The sequence below is a fragment of the Perissodus microlepis genome, chromosome 1 (genome assembly GCF_051167445.1).
Source record: "Perissodus microlepis isolate ML-2025 ecotype Zambia chromosome 1, ASM5116744v1, whole genome shotgun sequence".
NCBI classification, from domain to species: domain Eukaryota; kingdom Metazoa; phylum Chordata; class Actinopteri; order Cichliformes; family Cichlidae; genus Perissodus; species Perissodus microlepis.
Genome location: NC_140461.1, coordinates 21,114,694 through 21,141,229, shown reverse-complemented (window position 1 = coordinate 21,141,229; position 26,536 = coordinate 21,114,694). Strand labels below are relative to the sequence as shown.

At 41.5% G+C, this 26,536-nt stretch overlaps 1 protein-coding gene across 9 annotated transcripts in view; it reads left to right on the top strand.

Moving 5' to 3' along the window:
* sox6 (SRY-box transcription factor 6) overlaps positions 1-26,536 on the top strand; it is a 128,863-nt gene that overhangs the window by 35,046 nt on the left and 67,281 nt on the right. For 7 of the 9 annotated variants that reach the window (XM_084934846.1, XM_084934804.1, XM_084934836.1 and 4 more), the window contains 2 exons: positions 10,205-10,442; positions 13,666-13,876. In XM_084934846.1, coding sequence (XP_084790972.1) covers positions 10,212-10,442; positions 13,666-13,876 — 442 coding nt within the window. In that variant the 5' untranslated portion in view covers positions 10,205-10,211. The remainder of the gene's footprint in view (positions 1-10,204; positions 10,443-13,665; positions 13,877-26,536) is intronic. The other 2 variants (XM_084934828.1, XM_084934862.1) reach the window with 2 other exon arrangements.

Genomic DNA, 26,536 nt, shown 5'->3' with positions numbered 1-26,536 from the left:
ACCATGGTGTAGCATGCCGTCCAGTGATGCAATCCCTTAGAGGTTTTCAAGAGAGTGGAGCGAAGCACTTTACAGGCACACCCACAGACAGGGAATGTGGGAAATGTTTAAACTTTTGATAGCTTTTAGAGAGCTCTCCTAAACCCTGGCTTGTAAGTAAAAAGAAAAGGGTCTTGTGCTATTTTTTTCCTTTTCTTTTTTTTTTTTTTTTTTTTTGCATTATGCATTTTGCTGTCAAAATCCAGTAGATTTGCAACTCCTCAACAGGTCCAAAAAAGCCCTCATTTTTTCCACATAAAGCCAGTCTTTAGCTTAAGCTTTACACACAATTGAGAATACAGGGAAGGGGGAGAAACCAGGGCCTGTATTTTTAGCTTAGCGCTATAGTGATGTGGCTTCCATTTATAGCGGATATGCCTCATATGCCTGATGCCGGGTGATTGCCCTGCTGACACCACAGAGCGAGAGTTTAAAGAGTGTACACTGGCTGCACAACACAATCTCCATTACATGCTAACAGAATACGGAGAAGCACAACCCATCATGCAGTATGCCCAATGACACATTTTTATTAACACGGTGTTAAAAATAAGTAAATAAGATGTGTTAGTCAAATTTGGTCACATTTAGTCACATTTATGTATCTAGACTGACTAAAAGTTGTGTCGCTAATTGTCCCCCAAAAAACCCCAACCTTAAAATGTTCATAATTTTTCACATTGTCATGTTCTTTATGCAAAAGATCCCCCCCTTTTTTTTTTTTTTTTTTTTTTAAATTAGATTGCACACTTGTTTCCTTTAATGCCAGTTCACCTTGGCTACATGCACCTGACACCACTTGTTGGTAAAGAGGAGTCAAGAGGCACATTTTACTCACTATATTTGGTTTACTCCAAAGAAGTGCGTGTTTGTAATTTTCCTTTTAAATATGTTCACAGCTATTGAACTAAGAATCTTTAAATTATCTTTAAAGAGAACTAAAACAAAAACATCTCCTATCTGCCATGCTGAAAAATCTTCCCGTGCCCCGAGTTCATGGTGGCAGGCATGGATCTTCACTGCTATGGATGTCTGTGGTAATTAAGAGTAAGAGCAGGGTTTTAGTACATGGCGCTGTGGTACTTTACCTAGCCCCATGTTAGATTTTTTGGTTAATAGGATTGAAAATGTTTACACCAACTGGTATATTAAGAAGAGGTCAAAAAAGGTGGCTTAACTATCTTAAAGGGGATTACATAGGCATTCAAATAGGATATCAGTAGGTGACTAATTGGCTGAGACACTAACAGCAGAAACAGAACTTTTGGACAATGCTTGTGTTCAGTGTGAAATGCCTTAGTTTTCTGTAAAATGAAAAGGGGAGAATGGTTTACAGAAGTGGCCAAGATTTGACTGCACTTTACTGCAAAGAGTGTGTTGCAAGTGCAACGACCTTTGTCAGGTTCCAGCTATTGTTTGCAGACTGGTTACACACTCTACAGGCTGTGAAAGACACATCTGCTACCTTTAGCTCAGCAGAAAGCAGTCAGTCAGTCAGGGCTGTGCGTATGCATGTGTGTGTGTGGATGGGGTCCTCCGCGACCCCGCCGAGCAGCTGAGCTACGTCCTTATCCTCTTATCAAATATTTGTCTGTCCTTCACTCTTTATTTGCCTTCTGTTTGCTTTGTTTATTGAAATTTATCTCAGACAGATTGATAACATTTCCCGAAAGTTTGCAACATATTTTCTGTGTTTGCACTTTGTGTGTTTCTGTGTGCAAATTATACATATTTATCGTGTATTGTACTTGAGACTTTGTTCATGCCTATCTGACAATGACATGGATATTTCCCCCCTCCTGTTATTTAAGTTTCTGAAGTTTGGTTTGATACAGCAGCACACTAAAACTGGATCAGCTTTACAGAAAAGGCTTAACATAATACACGAACCCATATTTGTTTTATGTAGTTTTGACTGATTTCCTGACTGAGATCCAGAGGGTGATCATAAATGATTTTGGACAAAGGGCCTCTTTGTGTGAATGGGGGCCCAGTTGAAATGGAGGAGTAGTTTGAGATTACTAGATTATTTCCTACTAGCCCACTGAGTGAGGCGAGGCAAGCTGCAGCCCTGCACCGTGCTGTGCTGAGGCTGAGTATAATGAGTGTGGTGGCAGGGAACCACAACAGAGCCGGGGCACAGGCTGCCTGGGAACCAGAGGCCCATGGCCCACAGCCAAACAAACACACACACACACAAATCCTGCTGCACACTTGTGGCTTTTTAAGAAAGCAATTTAGTTAATGATTTCATTTTGGAACTCTGTCATGATGCATGTGTCTTCTGAGCAAGCCAGCAAAAGAATTAAGGAGAAGCTAATGCAGAGGAAAGAGTATTAGTAAACACAAGCTACCCCCCTTTACAACCGCAGAGAGAAATAACATACAACCAAGTGTAATGTGGCATTTTGCTGTGAAAAGGGAAAAAAATCCCATGGGTAATAGACTGTGGTAGGTGTAGTGCTCGTGGCTCCCGCATCGTTTTTGCATCGCTCTGGACAAATGCAAAGAAGAGCTGAAGCACAATGCGAGTGGTCAGACACATGGTTAGCAGCAGGCCTGTTTAAACATTTTGTGTTTCAGTCAGCATCTAATTCACTACAGCACCCGCTTCCATGGAGTGGAAATACAGCACATTTTCCTGTTCAACCATGTCTGTCAGCTCTCTGATTTTATTAGGGCTGTGTTTCACATTCATTTACTCAGGTTTTCTCTGTGCCGCCCCATGAATGAAACCATTTTAGCATTGCTAAAACAGCAGCTTGTACATGTCTTCTGTGAACCAAATTTTTGGGCAATTACTCAGATCAGTGGCTGAGGTTTCTGCTTTTGCCCTTCAGATCTCATTTTTTCCTCCATCCTCTCTCCTTTTTTTCTGTATTAGCTGTCAATCACGTGTGGTAACTTTTAACCACCTCCAAACAGAGCTGGGTGCCAGCCATTCATTTAGCCCTTCACTTTTTCTTCACATCCAACCTGTCAGAATGACACACACTGTTGACCATGCTTTCTATTCAGCACTGGCAAATTAATTGGTTTCAGAGGTTTAAATCAGCAATCAATGTCAGTTTCCCAACATAATAAGCCTTAATCATAAATCTTTGAGGTGTGGCTTGCCTGACCCCTATTCATCATGGCTCGGCTAGATGGCCTCATCTGGGTGGAGCAAATGAACTACCCCTGTTTTGATTTTCCAATTGACATGTCACATGAAACATGGCTAGTCTCTGTCCTCCCTGGTTCTACCCCAGCCGTTTTTCTAACAGTCCTTTAAAAACACACACAGACACACACACACACACACACAAGGTCCCAAAGACAAAGAAGGAAGAGAAGCCCCTTTCCCTTGAGCAACAGTTCTCAATGAAAGCCATTAATTTATTCAGAAAGAGAAAAAGAATCGAGGGAAAGAAAAAAAAAGCCAAAGAAGTACAAGTAGGTCTAACTGCAGATAATAAGCTGTTTTCCTCCCATCCCCTTGAATATGAATAGGACGGCTTAATTCCTACAGTGTTAAAGGTAATTTCCTTACTTATCCCACCGAGGATCACAAATCCAGTTAAAAGCAAGATTATTTTTCTTTCTGTAGAAAACAAAAAACTAGCTCATTTCTGGATCAGAACTTGTAATTTACAGGTATATATTAGGGAAGTTAAAGGAACAAGAATAGAGACTGAGAATGTGGGGTACTGTGTGTTGACAATCCATATGCCAACCAACAGCAGTTGTAGCAAACCTGCTGCTGTTTCACTTTGGGACTTCACTTGCCAGTGATGTCCTTGTGATGGCGAGACCTGTGTTTCCTGCTGTGCAGCACCGCTTCCCCTCTAGTTTCATAAATCAGCCACAGTCACCAATTTTTCATTGGTTTTCCTGCTCCACGTAAAATTGCTCCATTATAATTAGCTGATGTCCACATTGTGGTATAGATGCTTTTGCTCAAGACTTCCTTTGTTCTTTCAAACTTCTCCTCCCTTTTGAGATTTCCAGGCTCCCTTTAGACTTATTTTTCTTCTCTTTGGCGAGTTGGGATACATCCCTCTACTTCTGTTTGGCACACTGCACAAGCTCTTCCACTCACTATTCTGGCAGCTATGAGAGATGTTACACTGGTTTTGTTGAAGTGCATTCTCTAGTGCACAGAAGAAGTTATCTTTATAAATAACAAAATGGACATGGGCTGAATAGTGCTTTGTTTAATGTTTTACAAAAAGAGGCCCACTCTATATTTCATCTGTCACTATTGCTTTTCTTTCCTTAAACAATGCTCAATTGTTTTCCATTAAAAAAAAAAAAAATCAGGTTCCATGAACAGAAGAATTCTGTATTATTATGTTCCTGCCAAATTCCAATCTCTGTTTTCCTTCTCCTGTTCACAAAGGGCTCATAACTTACTACGAACTATTAGGCAAGCCACAAAGCTTCACTGTTGCTCAGCAAATAAGGCCGTGTTCCTTGAGTTGTTGTGAAGTTTGCTAAGTGTAGCAGCAGCACCAGAAGGCTCTTTGGAAAATCCATCAAAGTAGGTCCAGAAAAACAAGAAATGTGATTAGTAAAATAAATAAATAAATAAAGAGCATCTTCTGGAGTGTGTATTTCCCTAAACGGTTGATTCATATTATTCTCTGCACCGCTCCTCTAGTGGATATATTTTGCTATGGTGTGAGTCCAGAGAAAAGGCCAGTGGTTAATTTTTTTTTTTGGATGGCCATCCTTCAATTGTGAGGGCATACGCATGAGTGAACTTGTGTGTATCCTGGGGAACTGAGAGGCTGTTATGCCATCCAGCTCTGAGATTGTGTCCTGGGATCAGGAAAAGGGCCAATGGCACAGAGGACCAAAAGAGGAAGAGAAGGAGGAGGTGGTAAAGGAGGGATTCAGTGCGTGAGTGCTCATCGACCCTTCCCGAGTAGACAGACAGGGACACTTGAGCACTCTTACACCTGCATCTGCCTTTGCCTAGCGTGGGGGGCAAGGACACCAACCACGCCGTCATAGCAGCTGCACAAGTGTTTAAAGTGAGATACAAGACAGTTCCTCTTGCGGCATATTATTGCAAATAATTTACCCTGCAAAGTAATTATCAATGCTCTGCTCAATATGTAAAGTGCGCACTTCAGGTGGCTTGCTTAATTTGCTCTGGGTGGCTATCATTTGAGCGTGGATTTTTAGCTGCGGTAACTGTGGCAGTTTCTAATAGAGAAGGCATTAGGAGAGAAAGTGAAGTGAGGATGAAGTGGCGCCGTAATTGAGTTGACTTTTTGCAGGGGAAGGTCAACAATAATGGAGGAACAATTTAAACAATTCATTTAGACAAGTCTCCAGTCTCTGTACAGTAGGTTACCTAGTCGGGAAAAATCTCTATTTTCCCAACCATTTGCTATATTTTAACACTCTTACCTGTAATTGCGCAGATGCCTGAGACAAAGATGTGTCCCTGATTCAAACTGACTTGTAAAAAGCAGCTGTCTTTTAGGGATTGACCTTTTTTAAAAATAAATAAATAAATAAATTAAAAAATCCACAGGAATTGCACAATAACATGTGTACGCACATTCTGTGTATGCAGGGGTTTGCCCGCATGTCGATGTGCAAGGCAAGTGTGTGAAAAGCAAGCTCACTGTGCACAGTATACAGCCCGTATTATGAGTTGATTATGTATCCAGGAACCTGGCTGCTGCACAGCATGGCACAATCACAATGGAGGGTGATAATTTAATTGTGCTAAACGGTGGAATCCGTGTCAATGCTCCTCCAGCTGGGAGCTGTCAGGTAGTAATATCTCATTATGGCAGGTGAAGAACCCAGAGGAACCCTACCATGACACCTGTTAGAACAGGAGGAACCCCTGAAGGGAAATACACAGATGATTTTCTCTTTCTCTCACTGGCCCTCCGCGGCTCCCACGCACACGTTCACACACACTAAGCTTCCACACTATTATCTACTATCTACCCAACTTCATTTAAGATATTGTATCCCTATGTTTTGATTTATTATTAGCTGCACATAATGTGTAGTGCACAGTTAATAGAGCGCAATATACTAACAGTGTGCTAGAGGCGAATAGTCATAGGCCTTTTGTTAATTGCATTATTGGAATATTAGAAAGTGAGAAAACTATTTGAATGAGCACATGTTGGGCAAATGTACACACTGATAGACCACAAAGGAACCTCTTTATCTGTAATTGTTTGCTGTTCCATCCCGTTTAAGATATCCTTCGCTTTTTAAATAATTTCTTAGTTTTTCTCTCCTCGTTCCACTGAAAACACACGTAAGAAGAGTCTAATCTCCTCCTCATCTCTGGGACTCATGATCAAAACTTGAGGGTGCAAGACGTCAGCAGTGAGACAGACAAGTGTCCGGGTGGGGTGATCGGGGGTGATGGTGTGGAGTTACTTAGGCCATTGTCTATAAAAGGTAAACAGTGTGACAGAGTAGAGACAGAGGGCGAAAGTCAGTCAGACCCTTTTATGATGAAAGAGGAAATGGGATATCTGAGGACACATGGCTCGCCAGTCACAAGACCACCAAGATGAGCAATGCACATCACTCCTCTAATACTTACCAATTATACAGAGGTTGTTTTGCACGATGATGAAACATTATCTTGGGGAACAATTCATGACTCAAAGCATTCCAGGTCATATGAGCCAGTGGCCGGAGAACTTAAGTCCTAACCCTTCAAATGTGCGCAATATTGTCAGCTATATATAGACTGGGTATCTTTTCTATCTGACCCTCCCTCATCTCTGTCTTAAGTCGTCAAAGTGACTGGGGCTTTTGTCTTTAAGAAAGATGGCTGCGTATCTTACACTTGTTGTTATGATTTGGATTATCCCGCAGCCGGGTTAGGGTTAGGCTTTTCAAGTTCACCTCATTTTTATTGTTTTGTAAAAGCACATTTTGGTCATAATAAAGTGAAACAGGGCTGTTTTGCTCATGCACAAGAGGCAAAGGATGCATACAGTCGTATTTGAACTGAAAATATAATCAGATTCCACGTGCTTTGGTGGTACCCTCATTCAGCTAAATTCTGCTCCCTCTTCTACACCTCATCAGATGTCTTTGTTGTTTCTGCGCTGATCTATTGCACGTGCACGCCTTTAGATCACAGCCCTCTGTGATCGCCTCTCCAAATATGAGGAATAAAATACTGTATGGTTGCCCTCAGATATTTTCAGAGAATTATTGCCACACTTCTCCCTTTCCCTTTTAATAATATGAGGTAGTATTGTATGGGGCTTGTCAGGGGTTGGGGGTGGGGCAGAAGGGTTTCTCTGCACTCTTTAGCTGCCTGAGCGCAGCCCTCCCAGCACTGCTAATAAATTATTAACTCCTGCTGACAAATACTGTTATGGAGCTGCAGATCTGTTGCATTCTTTAACAAGATTGCTGTAGACACATGTTACAGGAGGATGGAGTCTCCATTGCTCCCTCTTCTTCGTTTCTCTCTCTCTCTATCGCCTTCTCTCACTCACGCCTCAGCAGTTTGACTGATGGCTGGAGACCAAAGTAAAAGTGCCTGAGAGACTGAATATTTTAGTGGTAAAATAATACCACTTGATTTACTGTGTAATACAAAAGCAGTGCTTTGTTTCACTCTCACACTCCATTGAGGACGAGGTGCTTGTTGCGCTTCAGGCTCGAGCTTTTTGTGTACATGAATAAAAAATATGTCAGAATATGCGTTCGGCCTACTCCCCCCCCCCCCCCCCCCCCACACACACACACACACACACACACACACACAGATATGCGCACACACACACTCCATTGCCAATAGCCCAACTTCTACTCCCTCCACTTACCATTACATGCATGCTCTGAACTTTGCTCCGACTTCTGATTGCCAGTGAACAGTGCGCAATTTTAAACTCATTTTCTCTTTGATATAATTGAAGGAAACAATTTAATAACTGATTAAAATGAAGGGCTGAGTCGCACTAAAAGACACAGCCAGCAGCATTTCGAGGCACAGCGGCTAAAAAGTCAGAAGAAGAGACAGAAAAAGAAGCACACAAGCAGTCAGGCACGGGACCACACTCCTGCATTACTGTCTACCTGTCTTGGTGGGTTTGTTTGTACAGCTGCTGAGACACAAGAGATCAACTTAGGCTACTATTGTTTAGGGCTCAATTCACTGCCCAGGTTGACTGTGACTCTGTGCAAGAGAGTGAGTGAGTAAATAAGCAGCAAAGAGGATGGTAACAACTCTGTCACTGCAAATTTTTTAATAGTAAGTATAGAATTGTCTGATTGTCTTTGGCATAAATTCCTGCCGCACCTCTCAGATCTTCTGAAGTTGGTGTTTAGGGTTTGTTTTTGTTTTTTTTAAAGGTAAAAAGAAAACTTTGCGACACACTCTTTAATTTCTTTAACTATTGCTCCACATCTATTTTTATGTTATTGGTTTATGTCGCACTCTCTTCTATTCTGAACTTTTCACAATCTTAAAATTTTGCTTCATAAAATTTGTACAGCATGTTTGGATCCTGTCTACAGTATCCACAGAGGATTCAATTCAATTCAATTTTATTTATATAGCGCCAAATCACAACAAAAGTCGCCTCAAGGCGATAACAAGGATAACAAGGATAACAGTTCAGCTGTGTGTGTGTGTGTGTGTGTGTGTGTGTGTGTTTACGTGGACAATACATTTTATTGGGCACGCTTCCTTGAGAAGGACCAGGAACCATTACAGTCAAAATCCTTTTTTTAACATGAAAATACCTTTGCCTATCTCTTGGTCCCCGGCTCTCAGCAGAAAGTGCAAGGACACCATCGCACCACAGCCTTCCTCAACCTTGAGAGCTCCCACCCCCACATGTCAAGCTGAGGGTGAAACTAAAGTGCTGTCACACTGACCCCTGTGGATAGAGCAGGAGAACAGGGCAGATGTTGATCAGTGATGAAATGTAATGCAAGAAGTATCTTGAGCATTTTGTCGCATACAAACACATAGCTGTAACTTCCCACGCCCATTTTAATTTTTTTAAAAATTCTTCCTTCTCCCATGCAAACACAGACCGACTCACACGCCATGACTGTGAGCATTTACAGCTTGGTTTTAATGATCGATATCCCGGAGTTGAGAAGAATAAACAGAACAACAGCTATGGGAAAGGTAGATTAGCAGCTAAATATGCTCCAGCTTCTTCTTTCCACTTTAGATCAGTAGGAAGGCCATATTATCCCCTTTTTAATTTAAAACCAAACACATAATTAGATTTTCTGGCAGTGTTTAATTTCATTCTTTGTAGCGCACGGCATGAGTGCAGGCTCATTAATTGTGAGAAAACGCGGAATTGGTTGTATAAATTTTACACCGAAAAGAGTTGGGCTGTTTAAAAAAAGAAAAAAAAGAGAGAAATTAGAATTAACATGAGTTTCCTTTGCACCTGATATGTCAAGTACACTCTTCACTGTAATATTCATGAAAGCATGTGACAGATTTGTGAATTCAGTCCTCCTGCGAGCTTTGGTTTTTAAGCCGCTTAAGTAGGATTTGATGGCCTGGGGGAACGCTGTCACCAAAATGTTAATAATTTCCTCATTTGATGCACGGAAACAAAAGGAGACAAGGCTGGCTTTTGTTCGTATCTGACTGGTTCAGAATGAAAGAAAACCAAATGAGGAAAATTACTAAATTATTACGATGTTTGGAGGACAAAACCAAATATGTTTGAAAAATAGAGAACATCATTTAGGTAGCGTATGAATAAAAGACAAAGAAAAAAGAGGGAGGAAAAGCAATCTCAGGAGTTAACTCATTTGTTAGGTTTTTCACTTTTTATCTGGATTTAGTCCCCCTCTCTGGTTGACCTGCTGCTTGAGTAACTGTTGTGGGGTTTGGACCAGAACTCAAATAGGGATGGTTCCAGCCACAGATCAAGTCATCCATCTGCATTAAACAAAGGATTAGGGACCCCATGGCCTGCCCCCAACTCAGCAGCCCAGAACAGCAACAGGTGACAGCCAGGTTAATCATTCATCTCATGCACCATCATCCCCTCAGGTGCACTACCTGTAATCCCAGTGGCAGCTACGAAACACCCCCCCCCCCCCCAAACTTGATATTCATTCATGGAATTCTTCAACAACTATAAGTCATAATCTTTTTCTTTTTTTTCCAACTCTATTTTGTTTCTTTGCTCCACAGCAGAGTCATGTCTTCCAAGCAAGCCACGTCTCCTTTTGCCTCCGTGGTTGATGGGGATGATGCCATGAGTCAGGAGCATTTGTCTTGGGAGAAAGAGGAGAGCGCAGAGGCCCATGGCACACCACAGCTGCCGCTGCACAGTCTGCTTCATGGAAAAGCCCCCGATGAAATGCAGCCGCTCAGCAGCGTACCATCAGAAAGCGATTGGGACAGCCTGGTGTCAGCCCAGCAGCGCATGGTGAGACATTCATACGCAGTTGCAAAACAAACCTCTAATAGAGCCCATGCTGGTTAACCAATAATGCCAAACATTTCAAAAGTCTCATACATTTTCACAAAGCATCTTTGTGCAGATGAAAAGAGTTTTAAATTCGCACTGATTTGAGCTCGTTTTTCACCTGCCACTGGGGACAGCAAATGTTTCACACAGAGCATCACACAGTATAAAAAGCATAATGACAGCAATAACAAAGATTTCAATTACAAAATTAAAAAAAATGTAAAATATGACAGCAAGCCATTTAGCAGGACAAATACCAATGTAGTCTGCTAAAGTTATACAGAACTGGTCGATCTCTAAACCTTTTTTATTATTCTGTAGTGACTCTGTGATACTTATGGAGTGAAAGAAAAACAGTGTGAGCTACTGTGGGGCGTAGAAGATGAAGCTCTGTTTAAATAAAGCATAGTAATACAGGACAATTTCAAACCTATTAGTATGCACTTATGTCTTACTGTCCTCCCGGGGGTATTCACGATCCAAGCGGAGCAGCCACTCATTGTTCCTGGCTTGTATAAAGAAGCTTAGCTGATATTCTATCACCAGCTCCAGCCCCGTGGTTCTGTAATGCTCTGAATCCTCAGGGATTCTGGAGCCTTTCAGACAGGCAACTGTGCCAAACATTAAACCATGAACTATTATTAGGTTAAAGAGGGGATCTCTAACTCTTCTCTGAGCAACGTGAACGGCACATAAAATTACTTAATAGCAGATGGAGAGGAATGTAGCTTTATCTACTTTCTTTGGTGTGCTTTGGATTTACGTTACTGCAAAAAAAAAAAAAAAAAAAATAGTGTGCTCAGTGCGTGTGTTGTTTCTCTTGTTTTGTGTAAGCTACATCTGCGGCAAGACCCCCAGATGCTGCGCATTTTAAGTGGAGCGCCGCTTTGATATGAGCAGAATGAGGAAGAGCATAGGCACTTGTGGGCTATAGACACAGGAGGCAGGTGGTTGTCTGTGACAGACGGGCCTGCGGTAAAGAGACCCAGAGGGCTTCTGAAGTAGCTCTGCAGTTTGCCACTGAGACCCTCAACACCTTAGCACAACACACACACACGCCCACACACACGCGCGCACACACACACACACACACACACACACACACACACACACACACACACACACACACACACACACACACACACACAGAGCCATAGGATTTCTCAGGTTCTTGTCATCTGTAGCACATTACAGTGTGTCAGCAACAGGATTTTAGTGAATTTTATGATGTACAGCTAAAAAAAAGCATATAGAAACACTTCACAAACATACATAACTAATATATAAAACAAATAAACTATGTGTCACACAAACTTAAATAAAATGTCAGAGACAAAACATTGAGTTATGTAACCTCTTAAGGATAAAAAACCTTAAATACAAGAAAGTTTGTTTTTTTTTTTAAAGAAGAAATATGAGGGCACCAATCACCATGTTTTCTTAAAGAAAGTATAAGACTGATCTTTCACTGATGTAAACAAGGCCAGCAGCCATTGAAGTAACAAAAAGAAAGAGTCTGCAGGTCTGAAAACTTTCGATATGACTTTATTTCAAGCACATCACATCATGAATAGTTAGATAGTAGCTATTTTAAATGTTAAAGGTTGAGTGTTTTATTACTTCTATATTATTCCCTCCTCTTGCCTTGATTTTGTGACAGTCCTAATTGGTATAATGTACAGTTAGGAGTGGACATTTTTTATGCCCATGCCGTCTTCTACGCTTGGAAGGTATTTCAACTGAATAATAGGTTGAATAGTAAGTGGGAGTAAGAACTAAAAAGGAGAGTAAAAGGGAAAAAAACAACAACAAGAAAAAAAGGTCAAATGCAAGAAGGTGGATGAAGAAAAGAAAAGGACATAAGGTGGAAGGAATTAGAGTGTTGCCTTTGCTGATTACCTGACTCTATTGCTGTGCCATGGCTCTGTGTGGGCTGTGCCCTGAACCCACGCCAGCTGATTAACCCAGCACTGCTCCACTCCCCTCAAGCACTCTCAACTGTCTCTGCCATGCTGCATAATGATCCAGCGCTGGGCTGGGAGGTGCAGAGTAGGCCGGTCAGTCGTGCCACCCTGGCACTTGGTACCAGACCACCCTACACTCCACTGAAACTCTGCCTCGAGCTCAACATGCCACACAGGGATGAGAACTCGGCACTGTCAACACTCCTGCCTGGTTTACTGCATTCCCGACTTTTTATATGGGATTGTCAGTGACTCCAGACATGGTTGCATCATTTAACCATGCTGTAATACACTCTTATCACACTGGTGCTGATTAAAGCTCCCTGTTTTTTTGTTTTTTGTATGACAGGCTTGCAGAATATTTTGGATTCAGATCTTCTCTGTGCAGGCGAAAGTTTAAATCAGTAACTGTTCCCCTGTTAAAGGCTGCAACTCCTGGCTGCTTAGCTACCTTCTGCTTTCTCAGACTGCACAAACCATAATTAACACCACCTTCTGTCAGACGCAATCCTCAGCCATCGTCTGTGCGCTGCCTATACACTCCCATGTGCAGAGTATTCTCTTTTACTCTCTCTGTCTCTCCCCCTGAAGCCCTCCCCCATTCTTCTCCCCCATGCCTTTATGTCTCTGTTTGTGCACCGGGAACACTCAGCCAGTCAGCCAGAGACAGGACCCTTAGTTAAATACTAAACCATACACAGGTGGGACGAAAAAACAACAACAGCTTGAGACAGGACACAGATTTACGACGGCTCGAGGCACTCAGCTGAGAATAGTTCTCCACTAGAAAATGAACAAATTACACAGCAGTCACCCTAACACAAATGCACACTCAACAGCAATTTGAGAGATTACAGCTGGGCGGTTTCTCTGTGTAGTCTCCGCAGATGAAAAGTAAAGCCTGAGCACATTATGGATATACCCCCATGAAAGTGTACCTCATCATTTCATCTCAATTTTTCACTTGTCATATTTCATTTATCAGAGCAGCTATCACTGTTGAGACTGCAGAAGCTGCCGTGTTGAAAAGCCAGAGAGGAGCCATTTAATATGGCCAAAGCGCCCATGAGCTGCAAAAACCTAGCAATCACTGCATTTGAATGAAAAACTGTCAAAACACTGAATAGAGCCACTGACAGAACACAGAATCCCGCTCATCACTTAATACAAATCCCATCCCTTGTTGCCTCCCCTCCCGACTTCTGTTTGTCTTACAGGAATCTGACAGCAATAAAGTATGCTCCCTGTACTCTTTCCGGAACAATTCCACTTCCCCACACAAGCCTGAGGAGGGGGCCCGGGAGCGAAGTGACCTGCTGAGCGGATCAGCGTTTGGAACTCCAGAGCGCCGCAAAGGAAGCCTGGCAGACGTAGTGGACACTCTGAAGCAGAAGAAGCTAGAGGAGATGACAAAGACAGAGCAAGACGGTATGACTCCTCGTGTGTGTGTGTGTCCCCGTGTGTGTGTATGTATGGGCACAGGAATACTTTACCTTCTTCCCCCTTAAGCGTCCTCGATCTTTCCACATTTTCCTGTTTCTTTAATAGTTTTTTACGCTTGCTGACTGTCTGCCTCTTTTCTCCTGTATCTCTCTCTGTCTCAAACACTCATGCGGGCACACTCAAAGCTGGGAATACTGACGTTACAGTATTTCCAGTTTGTTCTGAACTTCTTCCAACATGACAAAGACTGTGTGGCAGTGCACCTCAGCATAAGTGTGGTCTTCGTCCACGCCAAGGAAAACTCTTTGACTATAAAACTTATAGTGCTGACCTGATGCCAGGAACATTACCTCCTTTTTATTTTGCTACACAAGAACACTTCTCACCATGCGCAGTTATTCATCAAAGGTTGCTAACCACAAACAACCCAAGCCCTTCTCAAGGATTTTACCTGTTTCGTGCGCATAATTAATTCATCTTATTCAGCGCACCATGAACAGCTCAGAGATTTTTTTGTTGTTGCTGTTGTTGTTTTGTTTCCTAAAATTAGAGATAGAGGGGGGGAAAAAAAGAAATCCCTTTCTGCGATAAGACTGTTGGGTCTCTATCATATCTGCTACCATTTCACCCTGCTTGGCTCTCCCTCCTACAGCCTGCAGTCTATCAAGAGTATGGCGGAAAAACAAATATTTGAAAGAGCTGCTGAAACACATTCCCCTTCTTAATTAGGGCTGTAGTAATATAACTACATCCAATCAAATGTTAAACCCCCTTGGGAATGCATGTGTCTCATTTAGTGTCTGGGGAGCTCTTAGCTTAAGCACTTCATCAGATGAATAAATTAGACCTCTGTTAGCCTAAAAATAATTTGCCACTTCTTTTTTAAGTGTTCGTTCGGCGATCTTTGTATCAGAGCGTCACAGGCCTCTCATCACTTAATCGTTTAGCCACATCCTGATATGAGACTGATTATTTGTGTTGTCATTAGATATTAGAAGTCGGTCCATATTTCACTGAATACAAAAATCTATATTACAAATTAGACCTGGGTAGGTTTATTAGTTTAATAATTGTTTTTTATCACGATTTAATGGCCACTCGTATTGGCAATTTACCAACACACTGAAAAAAAAGAAGCTCTTAATAAATATCTCAGTTCAGACAGTAAATATACTGTGTTGTCTCGCCCATGTTTTTGGGCCATTTTTACTAAATGCTCTAATGCAGACATAATTTTAGGGATATCCGGTATCCTTGCTGCTACTGATCTAGAGATATGGCGAGACATAAAGGAGTTCCCCGAGCAGGACAGCTTCTGGTTAGGACAAAGTTGGTATTGCTATTACTGCTGAGTTTTACCCTAAGGTATAAAAAAATTCATATGTCCTGCTTCTCGTGGACTTGATTTTCAGGGCAAGACCGTCAGTGCTCTTGGTAGCGACAGCGGGCATTATGGTAATGAGCCCCAGCTGGTGAAGGCTGGTCGTTGCAGTAATTTAAATGGTCAAGTGCAGCTTGTAATCCAGTGCCTTATGTTGGCGCAGGGAGGAGAGGGTGCTTTAGAGTACCATACAGCTGTTTTAATCTCCTGTTAATAATAGTGACTTGGTCTGCCTCATGTGTTGTGTATCCTCAACACCAAAATAAACTCCCTTGTTGGTAGAAATTAGTTTCTGAGCTGGAGACACGCAGAATACAAGAGTTTCGGTGTGCTGTCCCCAAGCTGCAAGAATTGTGGGAGACTTTTTTCCTGGAGAGCACTTGAGGAAGCCTCAGTGGTGATGATATGTGATTACTGTAAAATGGGGGAGAGGGACTCTGAGAAACTGCCCAAGGAAAATCTCAGAGAAACCTTTGAGAGATCTTAATCTTATGTCTTTGTTTCTGGTCAGAGACACAGTTGGAAATGAAAAGGGCAGGGTTAATGTAGTAGAGAACATGCAAGAATGCCATTTGTTGTCTTAATGATGTTACTAATATACCACAAGCAACAGATGAGCTAAATATGTAGCTTATCTACACATGACAACTGTTGTGTCTAATTCTGCTGCTTTGATGTCTGCCTGGCCGGGGTCACTGAGGTCCTCAGAGACTCCTCACCATCTGGTACCATTCTTCTCTGGCCTTCCTTGTCTAGTCAAGATGGCTCATTGTCTTGATGGACTGAAGATAACTCTAGTAACATCAATTGTAGAGGGACAGCAAATGATCTGCGATACACTTCTCACACTACATTGCTCATAGATGGAAAATAAAACCTAAATTTGTCTAAAACTTTGCTCTGAAAAGCTTCTTTGCCATTTATTGTTGACAGTCTTCAATAGCTGTTTCTGGTTCCCTGGCTATTGGGTTTTTAAGAGGTATTTTTTTCTGTACTCCAAGAACCACAAATGACAGCTGGCTGTTAGCGGCAGCTTTCTCAAAGCCTTAACAAAACCTACAAATACAGTACATGAATTATTGGGGTAGAAATGAAGGTATACAGACAGTCCCTAAAATAACAGATGGTAATTTTTTGACTTCATCCACTCTATGCATGAAAATAATTTCTTTGTTTTCAAACATACAAATAATAAAAAAGAGTCACTGTTCAGTATTAGCTATTATTCCTTCATCCCTTCATCTCTGTATATTTGTACCCTTTCACCCTCTCTATCCTTCCACCTTTACTCTCCATTTCTGGTCCTTAAAGTGCTTTAAGTGCTTGTGACTGTGCTAATGAATGAAAATGTCCTCCCAGCAGCGAGCACTGCATTTAGCTGAATAGTCACCTTTGCTGTAAAAGCTCTATCAGGCCCAGTTGCCAGCAGGGCTAACGATTGTGCCCCATGTTTATTTACTAGGTATTGTAAATGCATTATTTATGGATAAGTCTCCAGACAGCACTTGTCAAGAGTTAAAAATGTCAGTATAAAGTATTAGGGTAAAAAGAAAAATAGCCTTGATTATAAAAACCCAAGGTGACCTTGATTTGATTCACATGCAATTAGAGCAGTTTTATATAATGCACTAAAGTATGAATCAATACTGCGCAAGTCAACACAGAAACTCTTGTGTGTACAGTCTTTATGATCGTCCCCAAGACAAGGACGGGTAATTGGGTTTCAGCATCCCGTTTTACCTTTTAGGGATTTTCCAGGCTCACTATCTACTTGTTGAAACCTTGCCAGTCCATCCAAGACTAATATTAAAACACAAGCAGCTTATTTCCATGTATTAGGGCAGTTAAGAAATATTGTTTTTTTTATATATTTTTTTTAAATGAAAGCTGAAAAAAAATCAATATTCTATATATTTTATTTTTAAAACTTCAGTAAAAACACCTATCTAAAAAAAAAAAAACCCAACCTTTGAGCCTTACTCTGTTTTTACCACTGCTGACTACAAAAGCCATAGTGTTCAGCATCACAATACGCTCTGCTCGGTTCTTAGACTTCTATTCAGTAAACCGTACTGGGAAAAAGGGGTGACCTGAGAATATTTGATAGTGGATAGTTTCACATGTAATCTGCAGCTTTTATCTAAAACATAACAATAACACAAGTGTCAAGACACAGAGATGGACAGATATTCTGAGACTGCAGCCTTTGAAGAACAGTAAGAGTGGATACACTAGGTGCACTAGCAGAACAGCCAACACCTGGAGTCCTTTGACAAAGTCATGGCTAATTAGTTCAGCAAAGGGAAGCCGTACCACCAGCCAAACTGCAACTGCTTTTTATCCTGAGGTGAAAGGAATTAAATATCCTTCTACTAAGAAAAGAGTTCCCCCTACCGAACCTTTGCCGGTGACATAGAGCAGCACAGTGGGGTGTGCCGCTGGAAGGATTGTGCTTGGTCATATGTGCAAACGGTGTGTGGCTCAGTGCCACTACATAGACGTGTCTTCCTCACCTTCTGCCTTTATCACCTCTTCTCTATTTGTAAGTGTAATCCCCCTGGCGAGATTGTGTATTATCACTGTATAATGACTGTGCAGTAGGTTGAGTGTGGGGGGAGCAATCAGCATTGTGTGAGTAGCCCCAGGTCATTATCCTCTATTACAACACGGCGTGTAATGAGATTCAGGGATGGGTGAAAGCTTTGGAAGAGAATAGGATCAGCTCTAAGCCTGTGGTCTGATTAGCACTGATGAACTCTTGACTCTGTTGTAACACTTTCCCCTGTCAGTGTCACAACCTCTTCTGACTCTACATGGAGACTCAACGGCAATTGGCTGCAGATGCTTGACAGCATTAACAGACTCATTTTTTGATTCCTATTTTCTTTAAATGCAGCATTAAAAAGATTTTTAAAGGTTTTCCTTCTTTCCTGTATATCTATAACCTGTAATATACATTATACCGGCAAAAATACACCTCCCCCAAAAAAACAGACTGCTGCACTTTCTCCCCTCCTCTTTTAGTTCCCGCCCTTCTCCCCTCTCGTCTCATCCCAGCTGCCATGTCATCTGGTTCTGCTTTATCCCACCTAATTAATAGGAATCTTTGTTATAATGATCTGAGCATGAGCCTCTGACTCTATGCATATGCAATGAGGGCTGGAAACCCAGTTGCCTTGGTTGCAGATTTTGAGGCATTCTTCACACATAGCTCAACGCTGCCTTTCGTTGCAGCATCAGCTGGACAATATAAAGCTGGGACCCTCTTGGCGTTAGCATACACAGGTTAAGTAACGATTAGCCAAGAATCTGCATCTCCTCTGTATGCCTTATTTCCACCTTCTGCAAAGTTGTTTTTTTTTCACTGTTGTTAAAATAGTTTAACAGATTCTTTTAAGTTGTCTGTTTGATCAAAGGGTCATTACTTGATAGTTGTGTTTATGCTTTCATCCAGTACTGTATGTCAGGGGGAGTGCTTCCTGTATATATGTGTGTGTGTGTGTGTGTGTGTGTGTGTGTGTGTGTGTGTCTGCACTCTGTTGGCCTGTGGTGTGGTGCACCAGCTCAGCGGAGCAGTGCTCTGGTCTGTCACTTTTGTTTGAATAGGTAATGTAGCTCTGTTCAGGCTGAGGAGACATGAGCTGGAATCGCTTGTTAGGACACATGATCAAAAGTGGCTCTCTGCTCTCTGCCAATCAACCCTCTTGTCACCCCGTGAAGCAGACGTTAAATAGATTTTTCGGCTGTATGCCGCGGGCAGCCTGCCAGCCTGACATGTGAACTTTCACAAAAAAGGGTTACCCTGCCCTTCACTCCTCCCTAGTCTTACTTTGCCATCTTCTTCCTTCCTCTCTGGTTTCTGTATTTCCTCCCATCCCATCTCCCCACCCCCCATTTTACTCCTCCATTCTGTCTTTTTTCAGTGTTTTTCCCCTTTACCCCTATCTGTCCAGAGCACCTCATTCCCTCCTCCTTCTGTAAATTTTGTCTTCAATCCTTTTTTACCCTCCAGTGACAAAGTTGTTCCTCTGCCAGGTTGAGATCAGAGCCCACTGCTAAATGGAGTGGCTTCATGATGGGAATAGGCAGCTCAGAGAGCCTGGTCCACTCCTGAATTATGTATTTACTATCTGTTCCAAAACAGAGCCTTCACATAACACAGGCATGTCCCCATAGGGCAACGGAGGCCTGTGCAGGTTTCACTTTACACAAGCTAAGATATAGATTTTGTTGCCCCTTTTAAAACGGGAACCCTTTCTGCTGTCTTGGTCATTCAGATGACAAAACAAGCAGCTGCTTCTTCAATGTGCCATTCTTCGCATTCAAGATCACCTTCCCCAGTTCTCATATTCCGATTAGTCAACAGTAGCAACTGCTGTGAAGCATTCCAGGGGCCATCTTCCTGGGTTTCAGCTGTTGAGCATGTCCCCCTGCACCCATGCAGCACAAAACACCCATTGTGATCCTGGCTTACTGGCTGCACAGGAACCCCTTGATAGGAGGAAACGGGTGTCTCTGAGAGACAAATCGCAGCCAGGCTTGCACAGAGGCTTGCTTGTCCTTATATGCTCATACACCCACATGCTGGCTGTAGGTATGCCTCGTCAATTGCATTTTTAACAAACAGTCTAGAAATGCAATCAGTGACATCACAGCTTCTGCGGTAAAGGTCTGGAAAAATTTGAACAAACGCTTCTTGTTAGATTTATCAGTGTGCTGTGTATGAGTGACCTGGTGATAAAATCAGCTGTAGTTTGTGATGGCCTGAATGTTTTATGCGCCGCAAGTGTTTTTGTAATAAAGCAGGGATGCTGATACGTAAGAGGACAGGAGTAATTAAAGGTGCTAAATTTGTCCCGGGATCATGAAGCACACAAGCGGGAGATAAAGGCCAGTTTTGCAGGAAAAGGAACATGATGAGGGTCATATATGTGGCAAACTGGAGGAGGATGGGCTGCGGCAATCAGAAATGGAAAGGACGGGGGCTATTCCTCAGTGGGATGTGGGGCAGAGTGAGGGCATGTGTACCTTGCAGTGTGTGCATGTGTGTGCACATTTGCGTGCGTCTGCAATTGGGTTACACTGGGAAAACTGTGTGCCAGCTAAGTATCGCTGTCCTAGCTATGGTATTCAGCTCCCAAGCATTCTCCACACATAACTTGACAAAGAATCGGTGTCATCTGACCGAGGATCAAAATAGTGTGAGTGTAACTTACACCACGGGCACAGACGGCCTCTGTTGCCTGCTAATGATTTCAGAGCACATTTCAGACTTGTTCTGTAAGTCAGAAATACGTCAGCCATCCAGCTAAGAGATCCGCCTTGACACAGCCAAACATGACAACTAGTGTATGTGCAACCTATTAACATATTTGCATTGTTTTCTCCCAGGGAAAAAAGCAAACGTGAATTTATTAGATCAAACTTTGACGTGCTGCGTGCTGAACAAAGAGATTATTTAATCAGCAGCGATGAAACAATCTTTTCCTCCCACACAATGCTGTTTTCTTTCTCCTTGTTCAATAATATTACACGCACAGGGAGATGTAACGAACATGTCAGAACAAATGAACGGAAATTGTTTTTTTATTGCATCACAAAGGGTGTTAATGCATAGTCAGCTGACTAATGTCATCACTTTTTAAAAGTACTTTGCCAGCATGTTGTAGCCCGTTTGGCTCCGTACCCCATATTAATAAAAGGGAAAAGATACATATTACTTCTATTGTTGCTGCACATTAAGACACTTAGCTCAATGTACCGAGGGGAAATGAATGGAGACTTTCTAGGAGCTGGAATACTTAACCTTTAGAAGCGCTATGGTAACTTCATGATTTCTCCAACTGGCGGTTTGACTGTACATTTTTTTTTAGTGTATTTTAATTGTTCATCAGTTACGTTGATCTAATTTTTAAAAAGACCTAGAACTTCAGACTTTTTTTAAAGGAAAAAAGGGGATTTTTGTGGGGTGCAGGCATCTCTTTTTTTTCCTCAGAGAGCTTAAAACATAATCTAAAAATAGTGACCTTTGGTCTTACAGTCCAGTAAGCTGTATCTGTACATCCTGAACTCTGGCATCTTGGTAAACAAAGTTGGTTATGTGATTAAATAAACAACTTTAATTGCTATTTGGGGATAAAAAAACCCGAACTGAGAAGTGGAAATTAATAATTCCCTCACTGTGAGTTCAGATCGCCTCCAACAACCATATCCACCACCCGCTGCAGCCACCCCCCCCCCCCCCCCCCAACACATTGTTTGCTTAAAGTAAAATGAGCAAGACACACAAAATAACACATTCACAGTATGTTGTATTATGTATAAAGCAGTATATTACCCAGAACACTTATATAGAGGTTGCTTCTTTTTGAATATCTTTGAAGTGTTTGAGGGTACCGTGGTTGTTGTCCACTGTCTGTACAGTGGCAGACACTTGGCTTCCCTGCAAACTGTAACGCATTCATGTGAATCCCATTAGTCTCTTTTTGTCCGTGTATATTCAGACACCCATTAATTTACAAAATCAACACTGAACCGCCATGATCACAGTACTACACGTGGTCTTCACACATCTATTAATTTAACATAGATGAATAAATGTGAATGTTTTCGGGCATTGATTAGCAGGCAAGTTTATATCTGACAGTTAAATTGCATGGTACCCCCCCAAAAAAATCTCTCCAATGCAAGGTACCCAGTAATTTGATTTTTGTATGAAATTATTATAATTTATTACAGTGTGTGGACCGTAATGATTACCAACATCAAATGGAAATTACAATTTGAAATTTAGTCTACATATTTCTTCTTGTAATGTTCATGTTCCCAAGTGCTGATCCCTTAATCAGCATCGTCTTCGACTCCAAAAGTAAAGTCCACTTTTTCTTTCTAGTAAACCAAACACACTCACACTCAATCACAACTGATTTACTTTTTCCATTTTCCTCCTGTACTCCCTCGCTTTTGTGCCTTTCTGCACTATTGTTATCCTGCTAACAAATAAATGAGCTCATTTTGCAGCAAAGAAATTTTAAGGCATCTTACTTAATAAAAGTATTTTTTTCCTCAAGTCAGAAATTGTGTAAAGAAGGACATTGGATGAATAAATTGTGTTTTATTTTGTTCCATCTTAATAAAACCTCCATTTCACTTTAACCTTGTCTGATTCTTTTACCGTGCCCTATTTGGTCTCTCCTAATTCAATCAAAGCAGCAATTGTTTCTTTCTCTGACGAATTTTAGAGTGCATTGTATTGATAGCGGTGCTCAATAGAATCCCTCTGCTGCCTGAATAGAGACTTTAAAGCAAAGGAGCAGAGAGGAGAGGAAATGAAAAGTTCATTTTGCTATTGAAGCATTTAATGGTCCTAGTTCTTAAAAGTGACCTTGTGGGGTAGAAAGCAGAGCAGCACAGCAGCTCCTTCCAGCTGCACACATGGCATCCATCGGGGGCACAATCACGCACAGTCCCAACACCTCAGGCTCGGACATATGTTGAGTTTTATTTCATTCTTCTGACATTAATCCTATTCACCAGCTGTTCTGCCAGCTGCCACTCTCCGGCTTAAGGGGAGATTGCAGTTTTGGGGGCTCTGAGTACTGGTTTATCTTGGCTCCTCATCTCCTCCTCACGAAGTTTTGATTATTTTTTTTTCCTTGCCCTACTCCTACTTCCAGGTTCCTTGAGTTGCATACTTGCGTGCAATCTTCCTCTCTCTTTTAACTTCTTTGCTGTTGTTTTTCTCCTCTCTAATTTGTGTAAAAAGAAGGAGGTAAGACTACAATTAACTGAATTTTCTGGCCCCTACCCTGTTTAAGTCCTCCAGTTCTTTTGGTAGTGTTTGTTCAGGCTACTGTATGTAAGATTATTCAGAAATGGCAACGCCACCAGCCTTCTGCACAGCTCTTCTCCGTGTGTATCAGCAACTTCTCCCCTCTTTCGGTCAAGAAAGCCCACGTATTTGTGAAACCTGCTCACCTCACAGTCACCCAACATCATTTCCGTAGGATTAACCTGGACATGGCCTCAGCCTGTACAGTTATGATTATTGACATATTGGGTCTGGCATATTTCACATTTATGTGCATTGTCTGGAAGCATACTCAAGTGTTCTCAATGTCATTTCTGCTGAAGTACGGCCGGGCAGTCTGCGAGCAAGGGCCGCAATGAATTGATCATTGCTCACTGCTCACTTTAATAATTCAAGCCTGATTGCCACAGAGTGCCGCAGTAAAATGGATTGGGAGAGGTCACATGCTGCTCAGCTCAGGAGGTGAAGCCTCTTGGGGATGGTTAATTCATATATGCTTGATAGACACGTGTCCTATTTAGAGAGGTCATTGTGCTGGGTGTGTGTGTACTGTTTCTTAGAATAGGCAGGTCAACTGTGTGGGATTAACACGCTGGTCAGTGGCAATAAAAAAACAGGGGAAAGGGACGAGTTAGTGTCCAAAACTGCAAGGTAGTAACAGCTTTGGTCTGTGGTTGTCAAAGCATTTCAGCCCACATTTAATTTTGAATCATTCACTTGATAACAGGATGACTATGACTGAAGTGCATTCTGTGGGAACTACTGTATACTAACACTGCTAATCCATTCCCTGAACTCAGCATCTGCAAAGCGTAAAATGCCAAATTATTGAAAGACCTTAAAGTTATCAAATAAAAAGGAAAGAAAAGACAGCAAGAGAGACTAAAAACTGACTTTTGCATTGCTACAGCTAAGAAGTAGGGAAAAGACGATGGAAAGGAAAAAGGACATAAAACACAGGACATATGCTTTCTTTCCCAACCTCGTCTCGGTTACTCCATGTTATATTTATAGCAACTATTTACATGACCAAATAGGATAGTGTAATAGTGACTAACAGAAATGTTCACCAAGTGGAATAATGATTAGGTGTCAGTTAAAGAAAGCCCACCACGAGGTGCAGGTGCTTCACAATACAGCGACATGTCTCAAGGAGCCGGACCTTTTTATTTACGCATGCCGGCACTCGTAATTACATATAAAAAGACAGAATTATTCAACAGAACCAACGAGTATTCTGGAAATGGTAGAGGTTATTACAACTGTTGACAACGAGGAAAGGTAATTGCCTGAAAATGAGCGACAACGCAGTGTTGTGCTCAGAATGCAACCCTCCTCCCGATCCCCCCCTCCCCAGCCACTCACCACCACCACCCACCCCAGCTCCCTCTTTAGCGTTTGCATTGTGCAGCATCACCCGGGTGTGTAACCTATTGCGTTCCGATTGCTCCCTTGCAATTAGTGCCCTTTTTGTCCTCTCTTCAATAACGGCATGATTATGGAGACTTCAGGAGTATTTGCAGCATCCAACAGCTGTTGTCTCAGGGACTACCGGCTGAATGACAAAAACATGTTTTCTCTCTGCATTTCACTTCCCTGGCTGCCTCTTGTAATTATTATGTTTTATTTGGTTTGATGATGGGGTCTTGTTTTTAGTGTGTCTGTGATTAAGATATTCAAAGGATTCCTTGGAGTGTGTCACAGTCATTTTCATTTTTATCAATCTCGACTTTTGATTTGTTTCCCGTGCAGTGCGGAGTGGATGGGAAATTAGACGTTAGCTTATCATTGTCTGACTGAGATTCTGGCAGCTTTATTTCTGAGACAAAATCTATGCCTGAATCAAAGGATTATACTGTATCTAACACTAAAAGTAGGAATGTAACAAATGTGACAGCCTTTTTTAAGCTGTTTAAATGCTTCCAGTTTTTTCTTTTTTAAGAATTTGCCCAGATATTTTTTGCATGTGCAATCATACGATAAAGTCGACACAATGAAGTAAATCAAATGTGCTAATATCATCATAATCATTTATGGATAATTTATGGCTCTATAATCCTCTGTAAAATAACAGTGATTTGTGTAATTTTCAATCAAAACATTAGTGGATATTCCTCACCCCACTGCTTTATTGGACCTTTGAACTTTATGGGATGCCTAGACAGCACCAATCATCACTAGGCTACAATTATGGTATAGTTTTATGTGAAATTTACTTTTGACTCACTCTTTTTTCTTTTTTTTTTTAAACTTGTCAGTTTTGTTTAAGTGAGGATGGATGGATGAATTGATAGGTGGAATTTGACTATAATTGGATTAAACCAAATTGTATAAAACATACTCATTTTCCTCTGTCCGTCCACCCCTCACTGCAAATGCTAAATTGTTTCCCTATTTGCCTCACTGTCTCATCCTCTCCATTGTGGGGAGGAAATTATTTATACGGTCAGTGTCAGCTGATCATTGATTTGGTAATTACACGTTTCCCCTTGAGGCTGAGACAAATGATATACAAGGCCAATGCTAAAGGGGAGGTCCTCCTAGTTTCTTATCCATGACTTATAGCTAATTTGACCCTCCTAGATAGCCCTCTCTACTCTGCCAACAGCTTTTCAACACAACAAACACTCAAACACAAGTATCATCTTTCTCCCAGGAGAATGGAGCTCACAGAGCAGCTCAAACTGTGGTGGTAGGCAGTTGAAACCTTTTCATTGCTGACAACACAGAGTAATAAAACACCCATCGCTTCATGTTGTAACAAACCATTCTTGTGCTTTGAGGTATCCGTGGTCTTTTGAAACATGACGACGTGTTTTCTTGCATCAAAAACTTTATTATATTCAACTTTTTAGAAATATTATCCTTTACAATCCCTAAAAAAAACAAAACAAAAAAAATGAGATGGGCTTTTTTAACCCAAGCTGTGGTGGAGTACTCACTTTAATATACACAGTGTACTCCATAGCTCCATATCATTAATTTTTAAGATCTAGTTTATTGCTGTCCAATCTAATTCCAGGGTGACAGGATCTGATGTGTTTGTGACTACATTTTTTAGTCGGTTTGATGTACCACTTGGTAATTTGACTTTTTCTGTCTACAGCAGCAATAAAAAGATTAATTAGCAAAAATTTTCTTCTGTCTTCTCTTTTTCCAAATCTGAGAAAAAACAAAACAAATTTGGGATTGGTCTCTTTTTCCTTAAAAGAGTGGAGAAAGTGCTGAAAGAGAGGTCGAGATACGTCAGGGAAAGACAGACAAATAGCAGGAATATCAGTATTTTTCTTCAAGACTGTCAGGGAGTCAGTCGGTGTCAGGACAGATAGTAGTAACCTGCCTTTTAGCTTCTGTGGTTTATACTGAACATGATATTCTGGCACCACTGACTGCCAGGTGCTGAAAGCTTTGTTTATGTCACATATCATCCTAGAAACATTCTTCTGTTAAGATT